The following is a 20,601-nucleotide window of genomic DNA, read 5'->3' on the forward strand; positions in this document are numbered from 1 at the left end:
CAAGGATATTGAGCATGGGGTTAGCCTATAGAAGGCTTTGCAAATGCGCTGGACGTGGGAAGGTGGGAATGCCAAAGCTGAGCCATATGATACAATACACAGTGGGACCGTCATCATCATACAAACTATGGAGCTAACCCTCCGATAGGGGGAGGGGGCCATCAAGGATATCGAGCATGGGTTTAGCTTGTAGAAGGCTCTGGAAATGCACCGGACATGGGAAGGTGGTTCTGTGCCTCTTCAATATCTCCTTGAGTTGGAGTTGATGTTTGTGTCGCTAGCGAGGGAGTCGGGCTCGCTGTAGTGCCGTAGCTCGGTCTAAGAGTCACACTAGAGTAGGATATGGCGGGGGGTCAGGCACTTGAGAATGTGTGGCTTGATGAGACTGTGGGTATGTCATCCATGGCTGGTGGGGCGTCCTCTTGTGGTTGGAAGAACTGGTGATGGTCACCTAGGGCCGGATTGGATGTCTCCCATGGGGTCTTGACTCCCTAATAGGTGAGTCTCTATGGTGATGAAGCTCTTGTAGGAAGAGGCCTAGGCACCACTGATTTGGGTAATCCATGATCTTGGATAAGGGTCCAAACCCCTCTTTGAAGAGATAGTGGAGCCTCCCTCGAATCTCATAATATAAGGTGCACCTGCATATGAAGTACTCCTTTGACTTGACCTCTTGTTGGCACATAGTGCATATCCTCTCCTCACATTTTATTTGCATGGCTCTCCCTATCTCATCCTCAGGTGGTGCGACGACACCCGCAATTAGCCCACTGCAATCCGCATGACATGTGAGAAAAAGAAAGAAAGAAAGAAGAAAGAAAGAAAGAAGAAAGAAAGTTGTACTAGCGTCTTCAAAAGGCCAAAATGGCCTATGAGACCAAAAGGTTACATCATGTCCATGAAATACATCATCATGGGTACTAAAAATAAAAATCAAAGAAAGTAATAAGAGCTGAAATGTTAGATCTATTCCCAAAACAAAAAGTATCCGGCATAGGACGCTGCAACATGGCACCCAATGTAGTAAAGTTGGGCCGGCGGGAGGAAGTCCGCGTGGTGGTGGGAGATGATGGCTATTATCCTCATGTAGTGACGCAGGCGTGGGCGGGGACCACGAGGTCGAGGGTACTGGGCTCTGTATAGCTCAATGGCTCTACCTAATGTCACTCCTCTCGGCTGATGAGCTCTTGCAACATCCTGAAGGTCGGGTGTAGTTGGTGAATCCGCCCTCATCACTCTGGAAGAATTCGGTGAGAGTTCTCTATACTGGTCCTTTGACGGGTATCGTTGGTCTAGGCTGCAAAAGGGACTCCCTATGGCTGCGAAGCTCCAGGAGGAAAAGTCCGAAGCATCTCTAGTTTGGGAAATCCATGATCCTGGAAAGTGGTCCAAATCCTTCTCGGAAGAGGCAGTGGAACCTTCCGCCTAATCTCAAAGTATACTAGGCATGTGCATACATAATGGATCTCTGTCTCAGGCTCTGTGTGACAAAGCTGACATATCCTGTCCTCTGATGCACCTGCCCTTGTCCCATATGTGGGTGTCTCCACTTTCAACTAATGGGATGGGGTGCAAATCTGTCCAATCGCACATCGCACCGCAATTGACAGATGTGTATCCATGTAGTGCGGGTGTGTGATGCAGCCATGTAACCATGTTCGTGCCAAGGGGTTGGACGGGTGGGTGCCAAGTCCCCCGAGTATCTAGTCTCACGATGTCCTTCATGATGACCCTGTTCAGCTCTGTTCCGCTAAGAGGAAAGGGGGGCGCCTCTATGATATACTGGAACAGAGGGAGTGCCTCGATTTGCATGCCATGCATACCAAACCAAGTGCTCACCTCGGCATACCAACACTGCGTGTCTTAGTCTAGTGCTACCTATCTCGAGGACTCTAGGGTGAGCCTGGGATATTTGTCTGGTGGGAGCTCCCATAATCTGTCTCACTGTTTGGAAAATAGTCGCTGTCATAATCGGTGCAGCCCCTATCTCCGCCTGCACAAGCTCGTGTGGCATTGATGGCTTACTTCTAATCATGCGTGAGATCATGATCATCATCACTAGTCTCCTCTCCATCGGTTTCCACCCCTCATATACATCCTCTGAGTCTGTCTCAGGCTGGCTCCTCCCTCCGTCTCCTCCTGTGGTATAAACTAGGACCCCAGATGGGAGCTCCATATAATAGAATAGAATGGGCATCAAAACTCCTGCCAAAAGGATTGTTGGACCTCCGTGTCTGTCTATGTAGTCACACACCTTATCAATGTAGAGCTTGGGATGGGACTGTAAGGAGGCTTGGAGGCTCTTCTAGGATCGTCGCCCATCGACCCAGATCACCTCACCCGACATATGGCATGCATACGCCACCTCCCTTTACCACATCTCCCTTGGACAACTACCTCTCTCCCACCCTCCTGAGCCTTGTCCCCCCCACTCCTTCCACTTGAGCATGGTGAGAGGTGCTATTGACAGGATGTAGAATGGGAGAGCACATGATTATGATGGGCTGATTGCCAAGCACTTTTCACATGCGAGGGATGTATTGGCTCCACTTCTAGTTCATATGTTTAACAGGGCCCTATGTGAGGTTTCCCTACTAGTTGGTCTTCTAATATCATTGTGCCCGTTCTCTGAAAGCGGGTGATCCCATGGATTCCGGTAACTACAGGACTATTATGATTGGTCACACATTGGCCAAGATTTATGGATTGAGCTTGGATGGAGCATGAGCTCAGCAGATGGGCGGAGGAGCAGAGACTCAAAGCACTAGGGCTGGCAGGTTTCTGGAGAGGCCACTCCACACTGGTGCACATCTTCACATTATGGGGTCTCATTGAGGAGGGTAGAGAACATGGGCACTGGATATACTGCTGCTTTGTGGATTTCTGCAGGGCGTTTTACATAGTCCAACAAGCCTGATTGATGAGGAGACTGCAGGACATGGGAGTACCAATGGAGATGTTTTGGGGGATCATCACACTTTATGAATTTGTCATTAGCAGAGTATGGGCCTCAGGGGGGGAATCAGAGGACATACATAGCACTATTGGGGTGAAACAGGGCTGTCCCTTATCTCCCACTCTATTTGTGAACCATTTTACTACCCTTTTTGCTGCCCCTACACAGCCATTGTAGCAAACCATGCATGCACGCCATGTTCTTTTGCAAGTTCACCAAATTATTACACCTCATAAAGCATTGGAAATAGAATTGTCTTTGTTAGAGGAAGAGTTGCATGATGTCTTGCGTGGTTTAGGGAAATAGAAATCTCCTGGTCGGGATGGCTTAACAATAGAGTTCTTTCTTGAGTATTGGGATTCACTTGAAAATGAAGTGCTTTATATGATTAATCTTTGTTGGCACTCTGGTGTGCTGCCAGCTTCTTGGAAGCAAGGGCTCGTGTGTTTGCTCCCTAAAAAAAACAGCTATGTGATAAATTGACAGATTGGAGACCTATCACCCTTATGCCTGTTATTTACAAGCTAGTTTCCAAAATGCTGGTCAATAGATTGAAAGATGTCCTTCATGATGGGCTGCATTCTCTGCTCAATATGGTTTTGTGCCTAGGCGAAAAACCATGGATAATATTGCAAATGCCTATATAGGCATTGAATATGCTAAATACACGAATCAAGATGTACTCATCATGCAAATAGATATTGAAAAGGCTTTTGACAGTGTTCAATGGCAATTCATAGCTCAAGTGATGGGCAAAATGGGTTTTGGTCTAAAAATGAGTAATATCATATACTACTGGCTATATGAGAAAAGGACTACAAATATATTATTGGAAATGAACGCTCTGCTCCAAGGAAGCTTAGATGCATAGTTGTCTCCGTACGACGCACGATAGCATATCGTACAGAATACCGTACGGATTTTTCCAAGGAAAGTTTTTTTTTCCCGAAATTTGTTTGTCCGATTTTTTTTTTTGAAAAACCATTATTATTTTTGGGAGTTATTGTGCTTGTCTATGAGTGTTTGAGCTCTCCTCTGTACTATGATGCTTCCCTCCTTTTTAAAATACTCCATATCTCAAAATTGGGAATACCTAAGTTTATAAGTAATTTTTTAAAACACACGTTGAGGTTCTGGTAGTTCTTCCTCCGCTCTTGCAAATGAGGACGCTCTAATTGCCTTGTCACAGGAGCTTAGAGAGCCCGAGTTTGATGACGAGGGCAACATCCTTAGCGAGGGTGACTTGTGCAAGTGCTCCGATAGGCACTCTTCTGATGGAGATGATCCTAGTGAGAGCTCTGATTTTGATAGTGATCACTTCTCCATCTAGATTCTAGCCCCAACCCTCTAGCCTCCCTTTTTTGTGCACCACTTTTTGTACTTACTACTACGGCTATATGTGCCTAGAGCGCCTCGCATTGTATGACTTAGGCTTGAGCCTAACATCTATGTATGTTCTCAACTTGGTTTTAATGGAATTTTGGTTTGAGTCATCATCATGTGACAACTTGTCTTCTCTTTGAAATTGAAAATACTAAAGTTTGTAAGTATTTTCTTAAAAGACCGTAAGATAAGAATTTTTTTAATATCATACTGTATTTTCCTATACCGTATCGTATCGCACGAACCGTACGGTATCGTACCTGACCACTATGCTTGGATGATCGGTGAGATAGGGATGCCCACTAAGTGCATTGCTTTATGCGATAGCTACTCATCCATTGCTCTTGTACAAGGACAATTTGATTGTAGAGGGGAGGCTACATGGTATTGACATTACAGGAGCCAATCAATTTGTTAGTTTAAGCGTATGCAGATGATTCCTTTTTTTCCCACAGAAACACAACATAATCATGGATGCTTTGAAGCTATATGGACTAGCTGCCGGTTTGAAGGTAAATTTTACTGAGTCGAAGTTGTTCCATTCTTTGGCCAGGTTTCATATTGCCTCCAGATCAGATTGTACGGCATCTTGGTTATCCTATCGGATGGAAAGTGTCTCTCAAGTAAGAAAGGAAATGGGTTCATAGATAACTTGAATCATAAGATTGAGTATTGGAAACTGTCGACATGGCCATTACATGTACGGCTGCATATTGTCCAATCCATGATCATGGCTTATGTTTAGTTCCACTTGCCTCTTACGCCTTGGTCAAATAAGGATATTGACAGTTTCATGTCCAAAGCTTTAGAATGTTTATGGCGGACAAAAACAGATAGAAAGGCTGTCAAATTGATCAGAGAAGAACATGTATGCACTTCCAAAATGCATGGAGGCCTGGATATACTCAATATTCACTACCATGTCATTGCAAGATAGGCATCTTTACGCCAATGAGGTGTTTGCCTAGGACCAAGAGGTCCTGTGTTCGAAAACCCCCTTGGTGCTTTCTTTGTGGCATCGCATACGGGTGGTGAAAAATTGGGAACCATGGGAGGATCGCATACGGGTGGATAATTAAGCACCTACGGGTGGTGAAAAATTGGGAACCATGGGAGGATCTTGGGCCTAAGGCCAGTCGGGAAAAAATGGGCATTTTTAGTTCTTGAAGTCCTTCACCAAAAGCAACCTTGGACTTTGATGCTGGCACATTTGATTGCGACTATGAAAACAAAAGCTGGCATTTGATTGCGACTTTGATGCTGGCACATTTAATTGCGACTATGAAAACAAAAGCTTTTGGGGATTGGATAGTTTCTCACCAAGAGTTCTCATCACTTCACCGGAGAACCTCCCCTCTTACCTCGCAAATCCACTATAAGATGGCTCCCGCTTTCTTGTAGGGAATCAAATTTTCGGACCTACTTGGTTAGTGCTTTGTCTGCCGCTCCCTCTGAACTCTAACAGAAAGTTGAGTCACCATCCCATAATATCTGGATTTGACTCCTTGCAGGTCTGTTGCTGATGAACTTGCAGATCAAGGTCGTGGCTTCTAGAGATGTCGTTGAGTTGGACTGTCCAAGAAAAGACAATTGAAAGGGTCTTGGTTGGGGTAGAGTGGAGTTCTCTGGTTGGGGTGAATCCAAAAGCTGCCAAGCAAATGTTGAAGAAAGAGAGCAAGCTAAACAGGAAGCAGCCACGAAAGGAGGAAAGAGCGCAAGTAAACAAGGAAGGGAGGGGAAGCTGTGTTGCCGGAGCTCCTGCTCGTTGTGAAACCCATGTCCAAGTTACGTAACCAGTCTTAGTGCAACACAAATGAAGAATATACCACCAGCGTAGAGAGTGGATTTTGAGACCTGTTAAGTTTGTTAAGACTGAGGGTCACATTACATTAGCAAATACTAAAATTTAAAGTGTGGCTAGCCAAGGGGAAGAGTATTAGACTCTTTTTTTTTTCTGCCTTACTCAAAGACAATCCATCTATCAGCCTTTTAACCTCTTGAATGTTAGAGCCCTGTCCCGCCAAGGGCAGGGGGGATAGGAGACCATTTACAAAATCAGGTCCCACCAGAAGAAAGGAGGAAAAATGGTGGAATCTCTTTAACTATAGCCTTCTTAAAAAAAAAGGAAGATTGTGATTGGCCTTCTTAAATATACCTCATTCATTATTCCTCTTAGGGTTGTGTGTTATTGCCTTTATTGTTGACAAGGGCTAGTAGGGGCAGTGGGTATTCAAAAACCCCACTACCCCTGCTAACCGTAAGGTTGAACCCTTCTCCAGTAGGGGTATTACAACAACCCCCACCCCTTGGTGGGAGGCAGCTCTTATTCTCTTTTTCCTGTTCCTGTATCAAAACGTCTTGGTGCTGGTGAGGGGACCTATATGACAGGCCAGCTAGGCAAACATCATGTGCTTTAGAAACAAATATATTGGTTAGATGTTAGTGAAGAACTGGATAGAAAGCATTTTAGGAACTGTTGGTGGTCTTGGACTGTATCATATAGATATGCATAATTTGCAAGTTGGGACTTGGGGCTGGGCCTATATTTGCAAACATTTTTTTGGCTTATATCCAAATTTGGTAATGTTTGACAGTATTGTTTTTTTATTATCAATGAGCAGATGATATGAGTAAGATTGAAGTTGCAATTCAGGTTGAAAAGGGGAGTTTGTTGATAGAATTACCTGAGAAAAGCACAACGAGTACAGAACTCAAGCAAGAAGAAAGTTATCATTGGAGTCCTCTTCCTACTGCCGTCATAGAGAATGGAGTATTCACCACACAAGCAAAAGGGATAAAGTTTCGAGCCACTTTGAAAGAATGCAACAAGGCCCTGAACGGAATGAAATATAATGTGAGTTTTATGTTTTAAACTTCTTAAGTTTTTCTGTCAAGTTGTAAGTCACTAAAAATGAAGCCGGCTTTGTATGTTTAGAGGTTGACTTAAAAAGAAAGAAAGAGAGAAAGTTATATTAAACGTGCTCAAAAGACCCAATGGGTCTATGAGACCAAAAGTGATACAATAGTGTCCAGTGTCCATGTAATCTCATCATGGTACAAAAGAAAACAAAGACTAGAGCTATGAGCTGGGAATGTCAAATCCGAGCCATATGATACAAAATGGGACCATCATCATCATCATCATACAGCCTATGGAGCTAACCCCGTGGTAGGAGAGGAGGCCATCAAGGATATCAAGCATGGGGGCTGACGTTTGGGTTGCTCGCGAGGTCCAAGGAGTCTCGGGCTTCTTGTAGTGCCGTGACCCGATCTAGAGTCACGCGAGAGAGAGAGAGAGACAAAGAAAGAAAGAAAGAAAGAGAGATATATTATCTGGGATGCTTATTTGGCTAGGAGGCTTTCTTATTAGTGTACAGGTTTGCATGGTCATGATCCTTTAGACGATCTTTTGTGGGGGGTTTTTTTTTGGGGCCATAGGTTCTATGTGAGCCAATGTGGCTGATGTATATTTTTACATATAATATAAAACACCATTTCACGAAAGAAAAAAGAGAGACAAAGAAAGAAAGAAAGAAAGAGAGATATATTAACTTCTTCAAAGGCCAAAGTGACCTATGAGACTAAAATAATTACATCAAGTCCACGTGATACAATGTCTGAGTGTCAGGAAATATTGTTGAGCCTAAGCTCTGGAGCTAAACCCAAGCCCAAGAACACCTAGCAAAGAAAGCTGCTCAAATGATGGCTATCATCAACTCCCAAGACCAAGCCACAAAGAAGAATGGGTCTATGGTTGGAGTGTGCGACTATGTAACTGTCTGGAATGTGCAATGCAATCTCAATGCTCATCAAAACCATAGACCACATCATGTTTATTTAATGTATCATTGACAAGTGAAGAGAAATAAGGAATATTATGTCAATATTCTAAGATATAACCAAAGAATATGCTCATTTATATATGATGCTCTCGCTATCTCCCGTGCTTGTGATGATCCCCCCCTATCACCTTGTTGCTTTCTATTGACGTTGCGCCCCCACATCCAAGGGTTGCAACCCTTCCAAAAAAAACCTTGATTTATCGTTATATCTGCGTTGTTGCCGGTTAATAATCTCTACCACTAGTATTTACATCACAACTTCATCCCTCTCTATCTTTTTCCATCAATTGGATAATCTACACCCAGATTAAGGTTACTCCAGCTAATCTGCCAACCCTAATCTCATTTATGGTCGCATTGTGTGGCCGGATCAACCCAACCTTTGATCAAGTGCTTGGCAATATCGATACCTCACTTGGCATATTTGTTTCCGAAAGCATTTGTCCATTACACTATGACTTGCGGTCACTCCCATCTTCGTAGTCAAGAGGAGTTGATTGACTCTGAGTTAGTTGATGACACAGCCATGTTCTTGGAGGCTTCACATATATGCTTACTCTCTTTCTGGGTAGCATTAGAGGAGTCTTGTTTGGCAGTAGGGGCACTCATTAATTGGCACAAATCTGTTTGTTTTTGGGTTAATGATTCACCGAGAGTTGCTTGGGGTACAGAGCTTGGTTTTACTTGAATCAGTAGAGGATGCACTGCTAGATATTTGGGATGCCAGGTTGAGATTGATATTTCTCCTGTAGAGAAGTTTTCTCCGGTTCTTATGAGTATCCAGAAGAAGCTCCTTCATTGGAGCTCCAGGAGATTAGATTTAGCTTCCAGAGCTTGAAGGAAATATGAAAACAAGAGCAAAACTATAAATGAAACAAGAACTAAATGAAAGACAAAGAGTTACCTTGAGATGAGTGTAGACAAGACACAAGATTGATACTTTCATTGATGTGACACCTACAATATATAGGTGAGAAGTACAAGATTGAGTAGACTGACTTATGGGATAAATGTAGAGATGCCACATGGCACTAGACTCAAGACACAAAGACTTAAGTGAAACTAGACTAGAAATATGAAAACAAGAGCAAAACTATAAATGAAACAAGAACTAAATGAAAGACAAAGAGTTACCTTGAGATGAGTGTAGACAAGACACAAGATTGATACTTTCATTGATGTGACACCTACAATATATAGGTGAGAAGTACAAGATTGAGTAGACTGACTTATGGGATAAATGTAGAGATGCCACATGGCACTAGACTCAAGACACAAAGACTTAAGTGAAACTAGACTAGAAATAGTACACCTAGTGTGCACTTATTTCCAACACCCTCCTTAAGTGGACACTAGGAGGAAGACAAAAAAAGACAAGACTAGAAGATAGACATAAAGACTGATAGACTGAGAGACTAGACATGAGAGACAAAAAGATCCTGAGACACCCCTCCTCAAGTGATATCCTCATATGGGTCCACAAGGGTAGGGACAAGATGGATCTAAAACAAGACACAGTCAGATTGATAGACAGATAGACAGATAGATAGACAGACAAGACTAGATAGACAGAAGACTGACTGTAGAACTGACTGTAGACAAACAGATGGACCTTGAAGACATCCCTCCTCAAGGGCAATCTCTGCCTCTCAAGTAGGGACAAGAGAGAGGTCCTAAAGTAGAATGAGTAAGACATAGAACCCCTTGACCTACATCATCGGTGGTCAAAGTGGTAGACAAGAAAGGTGAAGTAATCAGAAAGCCCACTCCTCATCATAGGAATGAACAGCAAGATCTGCTGATGTAGATGCTTCAGCAACATGGGCTGAGGTAGATGCAGGGGCTGATGTAGAGGTTTTAGAATAGCAGTCCTTCTCCCGGTGATTATCACGGCCACAAATGGTGCATGGATGGGCCTTGAAGCAGTCCTTCTCCATATGATTAGTTTTTCCACAATGGGTGCAAGGCTTTCTTACCTTAGAACCTCCTTTCTTTGCTAAAAATGCAGTGTCAGTTACCCTTTGTTGTTTTGTTCTTTCCTCTTCTTGGAGAGCATTGATGATACCTTCAAGAGTAGGATTATTGTGATACTTGAAGGTAGTAACAAGAGTAGCATAGGTGTCAGGTAGGCTTTTGAGAAGCACAGCAATAGCAATATCTTCGGAGATGGGGGACTTCACTGATGCAAGCTGAACCATAAGACTGCGAAAATAATTGACATGAGAGGCTATAGTAGCTCCCTCCTGCATATATAGATCAAAGAATGAGATCATAAGTGCAATCTTAGAGTTTTTGGAGCGGGGTCCAAAAAGGGTATCCAAAGTGATCCATGCTCGAGAAGCAGACTGTATGTCGGAAATGTGATGAATGTAATCATCTCCAAGACCGAGCAAAATGATAGCATAGGCTTTGTCATTCTTGGCAGTGGGAGCATAAGTGATAACTTGCTCAATGTCGGAATCTTCGGGAGCAGCAGGATGAACAACGTCCCAAAGACTTTCTTTCATAAGATGGCACTTGATTTTGATTTGCCAAGTATGTAAGTTGGACCCGTTGAATTTGTCGATAGACATGAGAGAATGAGTAGAAGAGGCCATGTGGGAAGGTCTTACCTCTTGCTAAAAATGCAAGGGCAGTGTCTATTCCCTTACAAGATTGCAGAAATGAATGAAAGAAGAGATCAAAAATGTTTTTAGAAGCCGGCTCTCTCACCACTTGTCAAGGCCATAGCATGTGACAGCCTATCGAGGTATGAGGAACCAGCAGTTTTCAGATATGAGCATGAACAAAAAGGAGACAATGCACAGTACCTTAGACTTTTCAAGAAGAAGTGATGGCAGAACTGAATAGTTAGGCGGCTTGAAGGGGGAAAATGCGAACTCAAGATTGTGAAGAGCTGTGTGATATTGTTGTAGGGGGCGGCGGCGGCAGCTGTAATCAGGGCGTGAGCAGACTGTTGTAGAGATGGACAGCTGTAGCAGTCGGCTGCAACATCAAAAACAGGTCGGCCAAGAGCTGTGTATGAGCCTGAACACGTACAGGCTTCCGTAGCAGCTGCTGGAAAACAGGTCGGCAGCAAGAAAGTGGCCAGACGGCAACTGAACAGCTGAGCGCAGCTTAGGAAAATGAGCGCAGCGTATCCAAACAGCTGAGCGCAGCTTAGGGAGATGGTGGGCAACACAGGACAAGAGCAGTCTGCTCTGATACCATGAAGGAAATATGAAAACAAGAGCAAAACTATAAATGAAACAAGAACTAAATGAAAGACAAAGAGTTACCTTGAGATGAGTGTAGACAAGACACAAGATTGATACTTTCATTGATATAACACCTACAATATATAGGTGAGAAGTACAAGATTGAGTAGACTGACTTATGGGATAAATGTAGAGATGCCACATGGCACTAGACTCAAGACACAAAGACTTAAGTGAAACTAGACTAGAAATAGTACACCTAGTGTGCACTTATTTCCAACAGAGCTTTGGTGGCTAATCAGGTATTGCTTGCCTCGGCTTGGTTTATTGCCTCTTGTTGGTGCTTCTCTCGTGCCTGCATTGGTCAATTGACCTGCAATTTTATCTGGTCGAGTTTGGATGGCACCTCAAACACTTGTGCCAGGGAAGCTTGGCTTACAGTTATTCAGCCTAGACAAGAGAGGAGCTTGAATATTATCGATCCGGATGTTCAGTGTAGGGCGTTGCTCTTCAAACTTCTGGTCGGAGGTTTCCTACCAGGCACTGAGCCTTGGAAGGATTTTTTCTTGTCTCATATTCATAGATGTACACTTCGGGTAGGGTTTTTGTTCATAGAGGCTGATATCAGGGCACCATCTTCCCCTCTTATTGCAGCCATTGTCAGAGCATGAAGAAGCATGAGACCTTTTTTGCGACAAAGGCTTCCTAGGTCTTTGGATGAGGCTCACCGACAACCTATTATGTGGAACAAGGTCATTAGGGATGAGGCCAGTCGACCACTTGGTGCATCTCGTTATATGCAGTGATCAGGATGGGAGAGATGTGCATACACAGTTCTTGCTTGGAAGACCTTTAAGAGTCTTCTCGAGGATCGGAGAGCTGCATCCATTCAGCATCTTAGGGGCTCTCATATTCGTATTGATCAGATTGATGTAGCTATTCCGCATGAGTGGCTCTCTGGGACCTTTCATAGAGATTATCATCCGAGTTGGCTAGGAGTCTTTAAGAGGATAGGCATATCTCTGCAGGTCATTGCTCTCCCAGGCTAGGAGGCTACAGATTGCTTCATTTACTCTATCATGCTTGGAGGGAGATTGAGGAGATGTAGCATTGAGGAGATCATCCTAGATAGTAGGCTTAGTCCAGTGAGGATTCTTGGTTGTTCGGGGAAGCGTTGGTTCATTGACCCCTCTTAGATAGTGACTCATGGTGTTTGTGGTTATATGGTGGCAGTCCTATCAGATATCTTTAGTGGGATCGTGGATCTGAATGAATATAAATGGATGTGATGTAATGTGAATGAATGGATGAGATGTAAGGTGGATGAATGTAATTTTTGGGTCTCAATGCATTAGTACTATATGTGGTGATATCATCCATACTCTTATGGCTACTTGGGCTCGTATTCAGGGGTCCTCTTGTTTTGCGCAAGCAAAGCACATTTTCTTTTCCTCTAGTCCCACAGGTCTTTCATGGCATCATGATGCTCCTCAGTGGTTGAAATCACCTTACAAATTGAGGTGATTCTATTCTTTTCTGGCTTATAGCTGTGATTGTTGTATGTCTTTTTCATACGTAATGGAAGTCTCTTTCTGAAAAAAAAAACCATCAAATTTTGTTTCACTCTTTCTGAACATGATGACATTACTGTATCTCTTTATATGTGGTACCATCACAAAATGTTCGTTTTCTTTTCCATCTTGTGCTTGCTTTGGCGCAGGTGATCCTCGTCCCTATCAAAATAGCTCCTCAAGGCTGATCAAGTGAGAGCATGGGTGCGAGATAAAATTATGCAAGATGCACATAACGGTAGTAAATGAACATGTGGAGACACAAAACACATACATGCATGCAATGCTCACACAATAACATGACCCCGAGACTCCAAAAAAATGCAACAGTGGCATCTTGCTGAGAAATTAGCTTGCTAGTGTGAACCCAAATTTCTGGTTAGACTAGTGTCTTATCCATTGGGCTTCTATCCGATTTTCTTTTCTTCTCCAAATGCAAACCATCTTCTTCTTTAGTCGTCTAGCCTTTTGTGATATTGCCCTATTGTCTCTTTTGTGATTCCTTAGAGCATCACTTTGAAACCATTCCCTTTGTTTGGTTGCTTGCCCACTTTGGTTTCTCTCCCAAGGCCACAATTTGTTACATCTCTAGGATTTCTAAGCTTATATTGAATTTCATTTCTCTTTGGCTCTTGCATAACTCTAAATCGTAGTACTAAATTTGTACCGAAATGGCTTTGTCTACCTCATATGTTTTGGTGAATGCATCTTCAAGTGATAGTGGTCTTGCTAACCTCACATGGATTCTCGCTCAAAGTTAATGGGAACCATGCCTTCCACTCATTGGGGTGCATGTATCCAGCTACCATACACTGAAGCATAGTTCCAAACATTCGTTGGCATTCGTCAAGCGTCTGGGAGAATGAAAAGTATGAAAACGTTTGACTGAAGTCTCTGTGGAATATCATACATGGCCTCCCAAATACCTCCAGTTTGATTGGTCAAGCCATAGGCATGCTGTAAATAATACATGGCACATGTTGAAATTCATACATACAATGATGCATGATATTGGATTTTTTTTTTTCCAGAAGGAGACTTCTATTAAGTATGAAAAAGACATATAACAATCACAGCTATAAGCCGGAAAAGAATAGAATCACCCCAATATGTAAGGTGATTTCAACCACTGAGGAGCATCATGATGCTATGGAAGACCTATGGTACTAGGGGAAAAGAAGATGCCATGGTCCCACTCCTGCATAAATACCATGCACTTTGCCTGCGCAGAACGAGAGGGCCCCTGAATACGAGCCCAAGTAGCCATAAGAGTATGCATGATATCACCTCATATAGTACTAATGCACTGAGACCCAAAAATCTGGACACCCTCAATAGCCTCAGTGCATCTCCCAACTGGTGTCAATCCTTTGTCTAGGGGGTGTATGATCAGAGTGAGGGTTATCCTGCAATAAACCATGCTGGGTAATACCTCTACGAATGAAAATAGCAGAGTTTGTACCACTGCCCTCATAAAAAAGCTACGAACCAGACTGGGAGAGCCAAGCAACTGTCCTCCAAGTCACATGCATGGCTCGGCCACTCAATTTGCCCATCAGTTGGGCTACAGAACCCAAAATCTGTTGTGCAGTGCTGCATCCCCATAAACAATGTTTTAGAGTCTTAGAATCTGCCGCACACCTAGGGCAAGAAGGTGCTACACCAAAAACCGATCTCCACTGATTGGTGGGGAGACCACCATGTAAGAATAACTAAAAGAAATGAGAGATTTGGCTCCTTCTGTACGAGTGCCAAAGTCTCTGCCAATATCTGCGCTGTATCATCGGAGAAATATCATAGCTCTCCCAATAAGGCCTGAGAGTAGGGATCCTATGCATGTGCCGAGTGAGGAGAAGCCTGGCATTCCGAACGGTGAAAGTGAAAAAAGGAAGGCTTTTCAAAGGATCGAAGGCGTCAATCCACTCCCACTCTCTTGGATCCCACTGAAGATATCTGATAGGACTGCCACCATATAAGAAGCGGCAGGAGCCATGAGTCACTATATGAGGAGAAGGGTCAATGAACCAATGCTTCCCGGAACGACCAACAATCCTCATTGGACTAAGCCTAGTATTTGGGATGATCTCCTCCATACATCTCCTCAATATCCCTCTAGGCATGATAAGAGTAAATGATGCAATCTGTAGCCTCCTGGCTCGGGAGAGCAATAAGCTGCAGAGGTATGCCTATCCTCGAAAAAACTCCCAGCCAACTCGGATGATAGTCTCCATGAAAGGTCCTAGAGAGCCACTCATGCGGAGTAGCTGCATCAATCTGATCAGTACGAATGCGAGAGCCCCTAAGATGTTGAATGGATGCAGCTCTCCGATCCTCCGGAGGACTCTTAAAGGTCTTCCAAGCAAGAACTGTGTATGCACATCTCTCCCATCCCGACCACTGCATATAACGAGATGCACCAAGTTGCTGACCGGCCTTATCCCTGATGAGCTCGTTCCACATAATAGGTTGTCAGTCAGCCAGAAGGAACATAAGCATATATGTGAAGCCTCCAAGAACATGGCTGTTTCATCAGCTAACTCAGAGTCAACCAATTCCTTTTGACTACGAAGAGGCAACCTCAATCCAGAAATACGAGCAGTGGAGCGGAGAAAGATGCTCATGGCCTCTGCAACTATGATATATAATAATGGGGCTAAAGGGCAACCCTGCCGTATTGAGCGAGAAATCTGAAACTGCTCTCCTCTATCACCACAAGCGAGCACTCTACTGTGGGCATCACGATACATGCATGAAACTCCCTTCATCCATCTGTGGAAGAAGCCCATATGGCTAAGAGTACCCTCAAGGAAGTCCCAATCCACTCTATCATACGCCTTCTCAAAATCCAAGAGCAGAATGGCTAAGGGCTGATTGCTCGCTTTAGCCCATTCGACGGCCTCTCAAAACGAGAAAGTGTTATCAAAGATGCTGCTGCCGTGTAAGAATCCATTCTGAGTATCATGAATGACATCCTGCAAAATTGGCTGCAATCTGATGCTCACTGCCTTAGCAAGAATCTTATATGCAGTCCCAAGTAAGGTGATAGGTCTCCATTGGCTAATCAATGTCTTATCCCCACTCTTAGGAATAAGATAAATAAGCCCCTCAAAGAGAGAAGAAGGCATAGAACGTGTCCCACATCTCCTCGAGAGCTGGTGTGATCTCAGCCCCAATCTCATCCCAAAAAGTAATGAAAAAAAGAGGGGAAAGGCCATCCTCCCCTGGACACTTACCATGAGGTAAGGCATGAAGAGCATGACTGAATTCCTGCATAGAAAAAGGGGCATCTAGAGCGGCACACATCTCCTGAGTGATCAAATGTGGCAATGCATTCCAAATCTTCCTCTGTGCCCTGTGCCTGACACTATCTCTGGCATGAGATGGGCCGCGAGTAGCAAAGAAATGTTTGTTGCATCTGCCAGCCATGTGTGTCCAGAAGGATCTTGGGCATGGAAACGGTACTCCGCGCACTACTCAAGAGAGTGATGAAGTTCTACCCTAACAATACATAAAGAATCTGCAACCCATTGAGCATGAGGATGTTTCTCGTGCTCTTTCTATAAGGCAGCCAATCTACGTCTAATAGCACTTTTTAAATCCAAGGCCTCTTGCCTCTTAGACAGGTTACATGTGTGATAAAAGTCACTAATATCACAAAGAGCAGAGGCCAAGCTTTGAGAGGCCTGTGAGAAATCATGAGATCTCCAAATATCAAGCATATGACATGATAGCTCTGTATCTTAAAACAAATGATCAGGGATGCGTACATGGGGTGCGGATGTTGCGCATTCGCATTGTCAAGGTACCTCTCCAGTTTTGAGGACTACCTTGGCTTTTCCCTGGAGTGGGAGAGAGAGGTAAGGTTTACATTGTCAGATTTTCCCTCCCTTACCTATGCGAGACATACTTCCGCCTCTAAAGGGGGTCCTTCGTCGACCACGAGATCTGCTCGTTCCTACTCTCAGTCCTTATTATGAGGATTGTCTCAGGTCTGCCTGCAATCTCCATCCTCTGGTGGAAATGATAATCATCAGGTCTCTGAAGCATAATATGATCGTTAGTAATCGATGGATCAGGAACAAGCACAAGAACCTGGGGTACACCATCAAGAGTGGCAATAACAGCCGTGGAAGTGAAAAATCGATGATTCTCCCGGCCAGTGGGGGTGACGAAAGATTGGCTGCGGCAGAAGAAGCCATAAAGCCAATCGAGAAAGTGTCGGCAGCCGACTTGAATCCAAATAAAAATGCTGCTGAAATAAAAGGGGAGCGGGAGGGAGGACAAGGTGGGTGTAGCAAGGCGGAAGCAGAATGCGGGAGCAACAGAGGCGGGTGCTTTTGAGAAGGGGGGCAGAGGTGGGAGCAGATGGTCAGGAGCAGGCGGGGGCAGCTAAGGGGCAAGCGGGGGCAGTAGAGGGGCAGGCGGGGGCAGCAATGGGGCTGGCAAGGGCAACAGTGGGGCAGGAGATGGGAAGCAGGGATTGTAAAGGGGCAGCAAATGGGCAGGCGGGGTTACAGTGGGGCAGGCGGGGGCAGCAGTGGGGCATGCGGGGGCAGCAGTGGAGCAGGCAGGGGCAGGAAACATCAGTGCAAGCTCACCTCTCTGCCACCAGGACTGGCTAACTTGGTCAAGCACAAAACTCAAACTAGCCGATGTTGGAATTTGGATTTCATACACGCTGAAAATTGAAATTCATAAAAACCTCACGAGTCATGACACCAGACATGAAAAGCTGTAACTTACTTAAAACCTCTAGGAAACTAGAGGTCAGGTTTGAAACTTTGATCAACGTGAAATAAAAATCTGATTTCAATAAAAATCACATGACATAGACCAAGTCCCAAGTTCCAACATGAGTTTGGAAAAAACCAAATCCCAACAATAAAGATATGAAGCTACAACAAAACTCAAATACCAAAACTAGAAATGCCTATGTATCTCCGGAGTCCAAACTTGGAAAAAAAAACCTAAATATCAAGCACCATATTTGGGCAAAATCCCAAATCTACAGATTTTACAAAAGCCCCAAAACTCCCGCATCAGGGACCAGGGTGACAGGTCCTGAGCCCTAACTCCTGCAAATGTAAAAAAAGCCCCAAAACTGCAAATTGCCTCCAGTGCATTGCCTGGGTAGGTGTAGGAGCTGCCAGCCACTTGCAACTTGCAAGTTGCAGCTTGGGCCCTACACATACAGGCTGTCAGGCTGTACAGGCCTAGCAGGTACAAGCCGTACTGTCCTGGGCCCTGGCACAACGGAAGCCTATAGGTATAGGCCGTACAGGCTAGGCGGCAGATGTGTAGGGGCCCGGGAGCCTGGAGCGCTTGACGGCTGACAAATAGACTGCAGTATTAAAAACAAGTAAAACTTCAGAGTTCAAGTCTCTTCACAGGTTCACGGGTGATGGCACACGCTTATCGAGAATTTGAGAAGCAAAACTTGAGACTTGAAGTCATGACTTACCAGTCGTGGGAGTGCTTGGCAAGCTGCAGCCGGCAGTGGGCACGAAAAAACAAGCACAACAGAAAAATGTACTTCGAAGTACCAAAAAAACGATTATCTTATCCAAAAAAAGTCATGAATGAAATGTTAGTTTCATACGTGTTTTTGTTAAACATTTGCAACCGCTTGGTTCATGAAGCATTCACGAATGTCTGGAACTATGTTTTGAAGGATAAAATCTCTATCATCAGTGTCTGCTTTCTCACTCCCAACCCCATCTTAAGGCTTTATATCAACCCTTGTAGGTTTAAGAGGAGTCTTGATTGCATCATTGTCTCCCTTGCACTCATTGTCTCCCTTTACTCACAAAGATCTGTGCAGCCTCTAAGCTTGGTCATCAACAAGGTTATCAAGAAGCTTTTCCCTTATTCTTGGGAAACTAGCCTTATCGGCCGCTGAGAAATATTTGTGTTCTTTATCAACTTTCTTAACAGTTTTGGTTGCAAATCTCCAAAATTCTTATGCCTTTGGATGCTAGCGGTCCCATTATGCCACAAGTCTAAAAGAAAAGCTAGGAACCTAAAACAAAAATAGGAATGTAGTATGAGCTGCATGGAAAACATTTTGTAGGTTTGCGTCACTGGGCCACAATGCGAAGTAAAGGATCCCACCAGGCGTGCCACTATCAAGAAATATTTTGGAGCCTAAGCTGTGTCTCTTTATATGTGGTACCATCACAAAATGTTCCTCTTCTTCATGGGCTTGCGTCCCTTTGACATGGTTATCTTCTCTTCTTGTGGTACTATCACAAAATGTTCCCCTGCTTGATGGGCTTGCGTCCCTTTGACATGGTGTATCTTCTCTTCTCATTTTTGTGAGGTTGCATTCGTCTTCGTCTTGTGCTTGCTTTGGCACCAATAATCCTATGTCAAAATAGCTCCTTATGGCTGACCAAGTGACAGCAAATGGACACGTGCGGACACAAAATACATACATGCATGCAATGCTCACACAATAACATGCTCCCGAGGCTCCAAAAAAAAAAATGCAACATTGAGCTACATAATAAATGGAAATGCTAGGAATTAAAAATGAACGGTAAAGCTGGTACTAGAACTGAGAGCATATACTCTCTACCCTCGTCGTAATATATCCCTCGTGGAGGGCTGCTGCGTGGGTGGTGGGACTGAGTTGGCGAGAGAAGGTCTTTCTATGGTGGGAGATGATTGTCGTGCTTTGCTTGAAGTGTCATGGTCATGGGCAAGGCTCCCGTGGGCAAGGGCGTCATGTTTTGCAAAGCTAAGTGGCTCTGTCTAATCACACTCCTCTTGATCGGGCTCCAATTGTTGTCGCCTGTTGGGATTTGGGTGATAGGGTGGGGGCTACTGTAGAGGTCTCTGCATGGGATCCAGATGGAAGGGGAGACGTCTTTGCCCGGAAGAAGTCTGTAAGTGTCCTCTGCCTTGGTGCCCTCGCTTTTGCGGGCCTGTGGTGTAGTATGGACTCTCTATGTCTGTGGAACTCCAATAGGAAGAGTTCGAGGCATCTTTGATCATGTTAGTCCATGACCCTAGAAAGAAGTCTGTAAGTGCCCTTTGCCTTGAAGCCCTCACTGCTGCGGGCCTGTGGTGTAGTAGGGACTCTCTATGTCTGCTGAGCTCCAAGAGGAAGAGTCCTAGGCATATTTGACCCTAGAAAGTGGACCAAATCCATCATAGAAGAAACAATGGAATCTGCCCTTGATCTTGTAGTATACCGGGCACCTACATATGTAATGCACCTTTGTCTTACCCTCCATGTGACACAGCTCACATATCCAATCTGGTAGTTCAATCCTCACTGGTCCATGTGTGGATGTCTCTATCTGCACTGATGAGAGGATGTATGGATCTGGCCAATCACAACCTCATTCCAAAAGATAGGTGTGTATGCATGTATCTTGGCCGTGTGATGAAGCCATCCTCTGTCGAGTAAAGCATGTGGTCACGGTAGAAGCTCATCTTCGTACCCAGTGGTTGTGTGGGTCTTGCTAGCTCTCATGTTTAATAGAGCCATGTGTGAGGGGTTTCCTGGGACTTGGAGTACTTCCACGATTGTGCCGGTACTCACGATTGTGCCGGTACTCAAGTCTGGAGATCCGAGCCTGCCAACTAACTTCTACCGCACCATTATGATTGGTCACTCGTTGGCCAAGCTATATGCCTCTATTCTT

The 20,601-nt window shown here is 44.4% G+C and overlaps 1 protein-coding gene across 23 annotated transcripts in view; it reads left to right on the forward strand.

Annotated features, from left to right (window-relative positions):
- LOC147621566 (protein GAMETE EXPRESSED 2-like) overlaps positions 1–20,601 on the forward strand; it is a 210,058-nt gene that overhangs the window by 115,288 nt on the left and 74,169 nt on the right. For 18 of the 23 annotated variants that reach the window (XM_086824342.1, XM_086824350.1, XM_086824348.1 and 15 more), the window contains one exon: positions 6,961–7,193. In XM_086824342.1, coding sequence (XP_086680468.1) covers positions 6,961–7,193 — 233 coding nt within the window. Of the gene's footprint in view, positions 1–6,960; positions 7,194–12,809; positions 12,899–13,098; positions 13,190–20,601 lie in introns of those variants that run through there. The other 5 variants (XR_015269849.1, XR_015269848.1, XR_015269850.1 and 2 more) reach the window with 3 other exon arrangements.

Source organism: Cibotium barometz, chromosome 30 (assembly GCF_041138505.1).
Source record: "Cibotium barometz isolate CiBa-2024 chromosome 30, ASM4113850v1, whole genome shotgun sequence".
Lineage (NCBI taxonomy): Eukaryota > Viridiplantae > Streptophyta > Polypodiopsida > Cyatheales > Cibotiaceae > Cibotium > Cibotium barometz.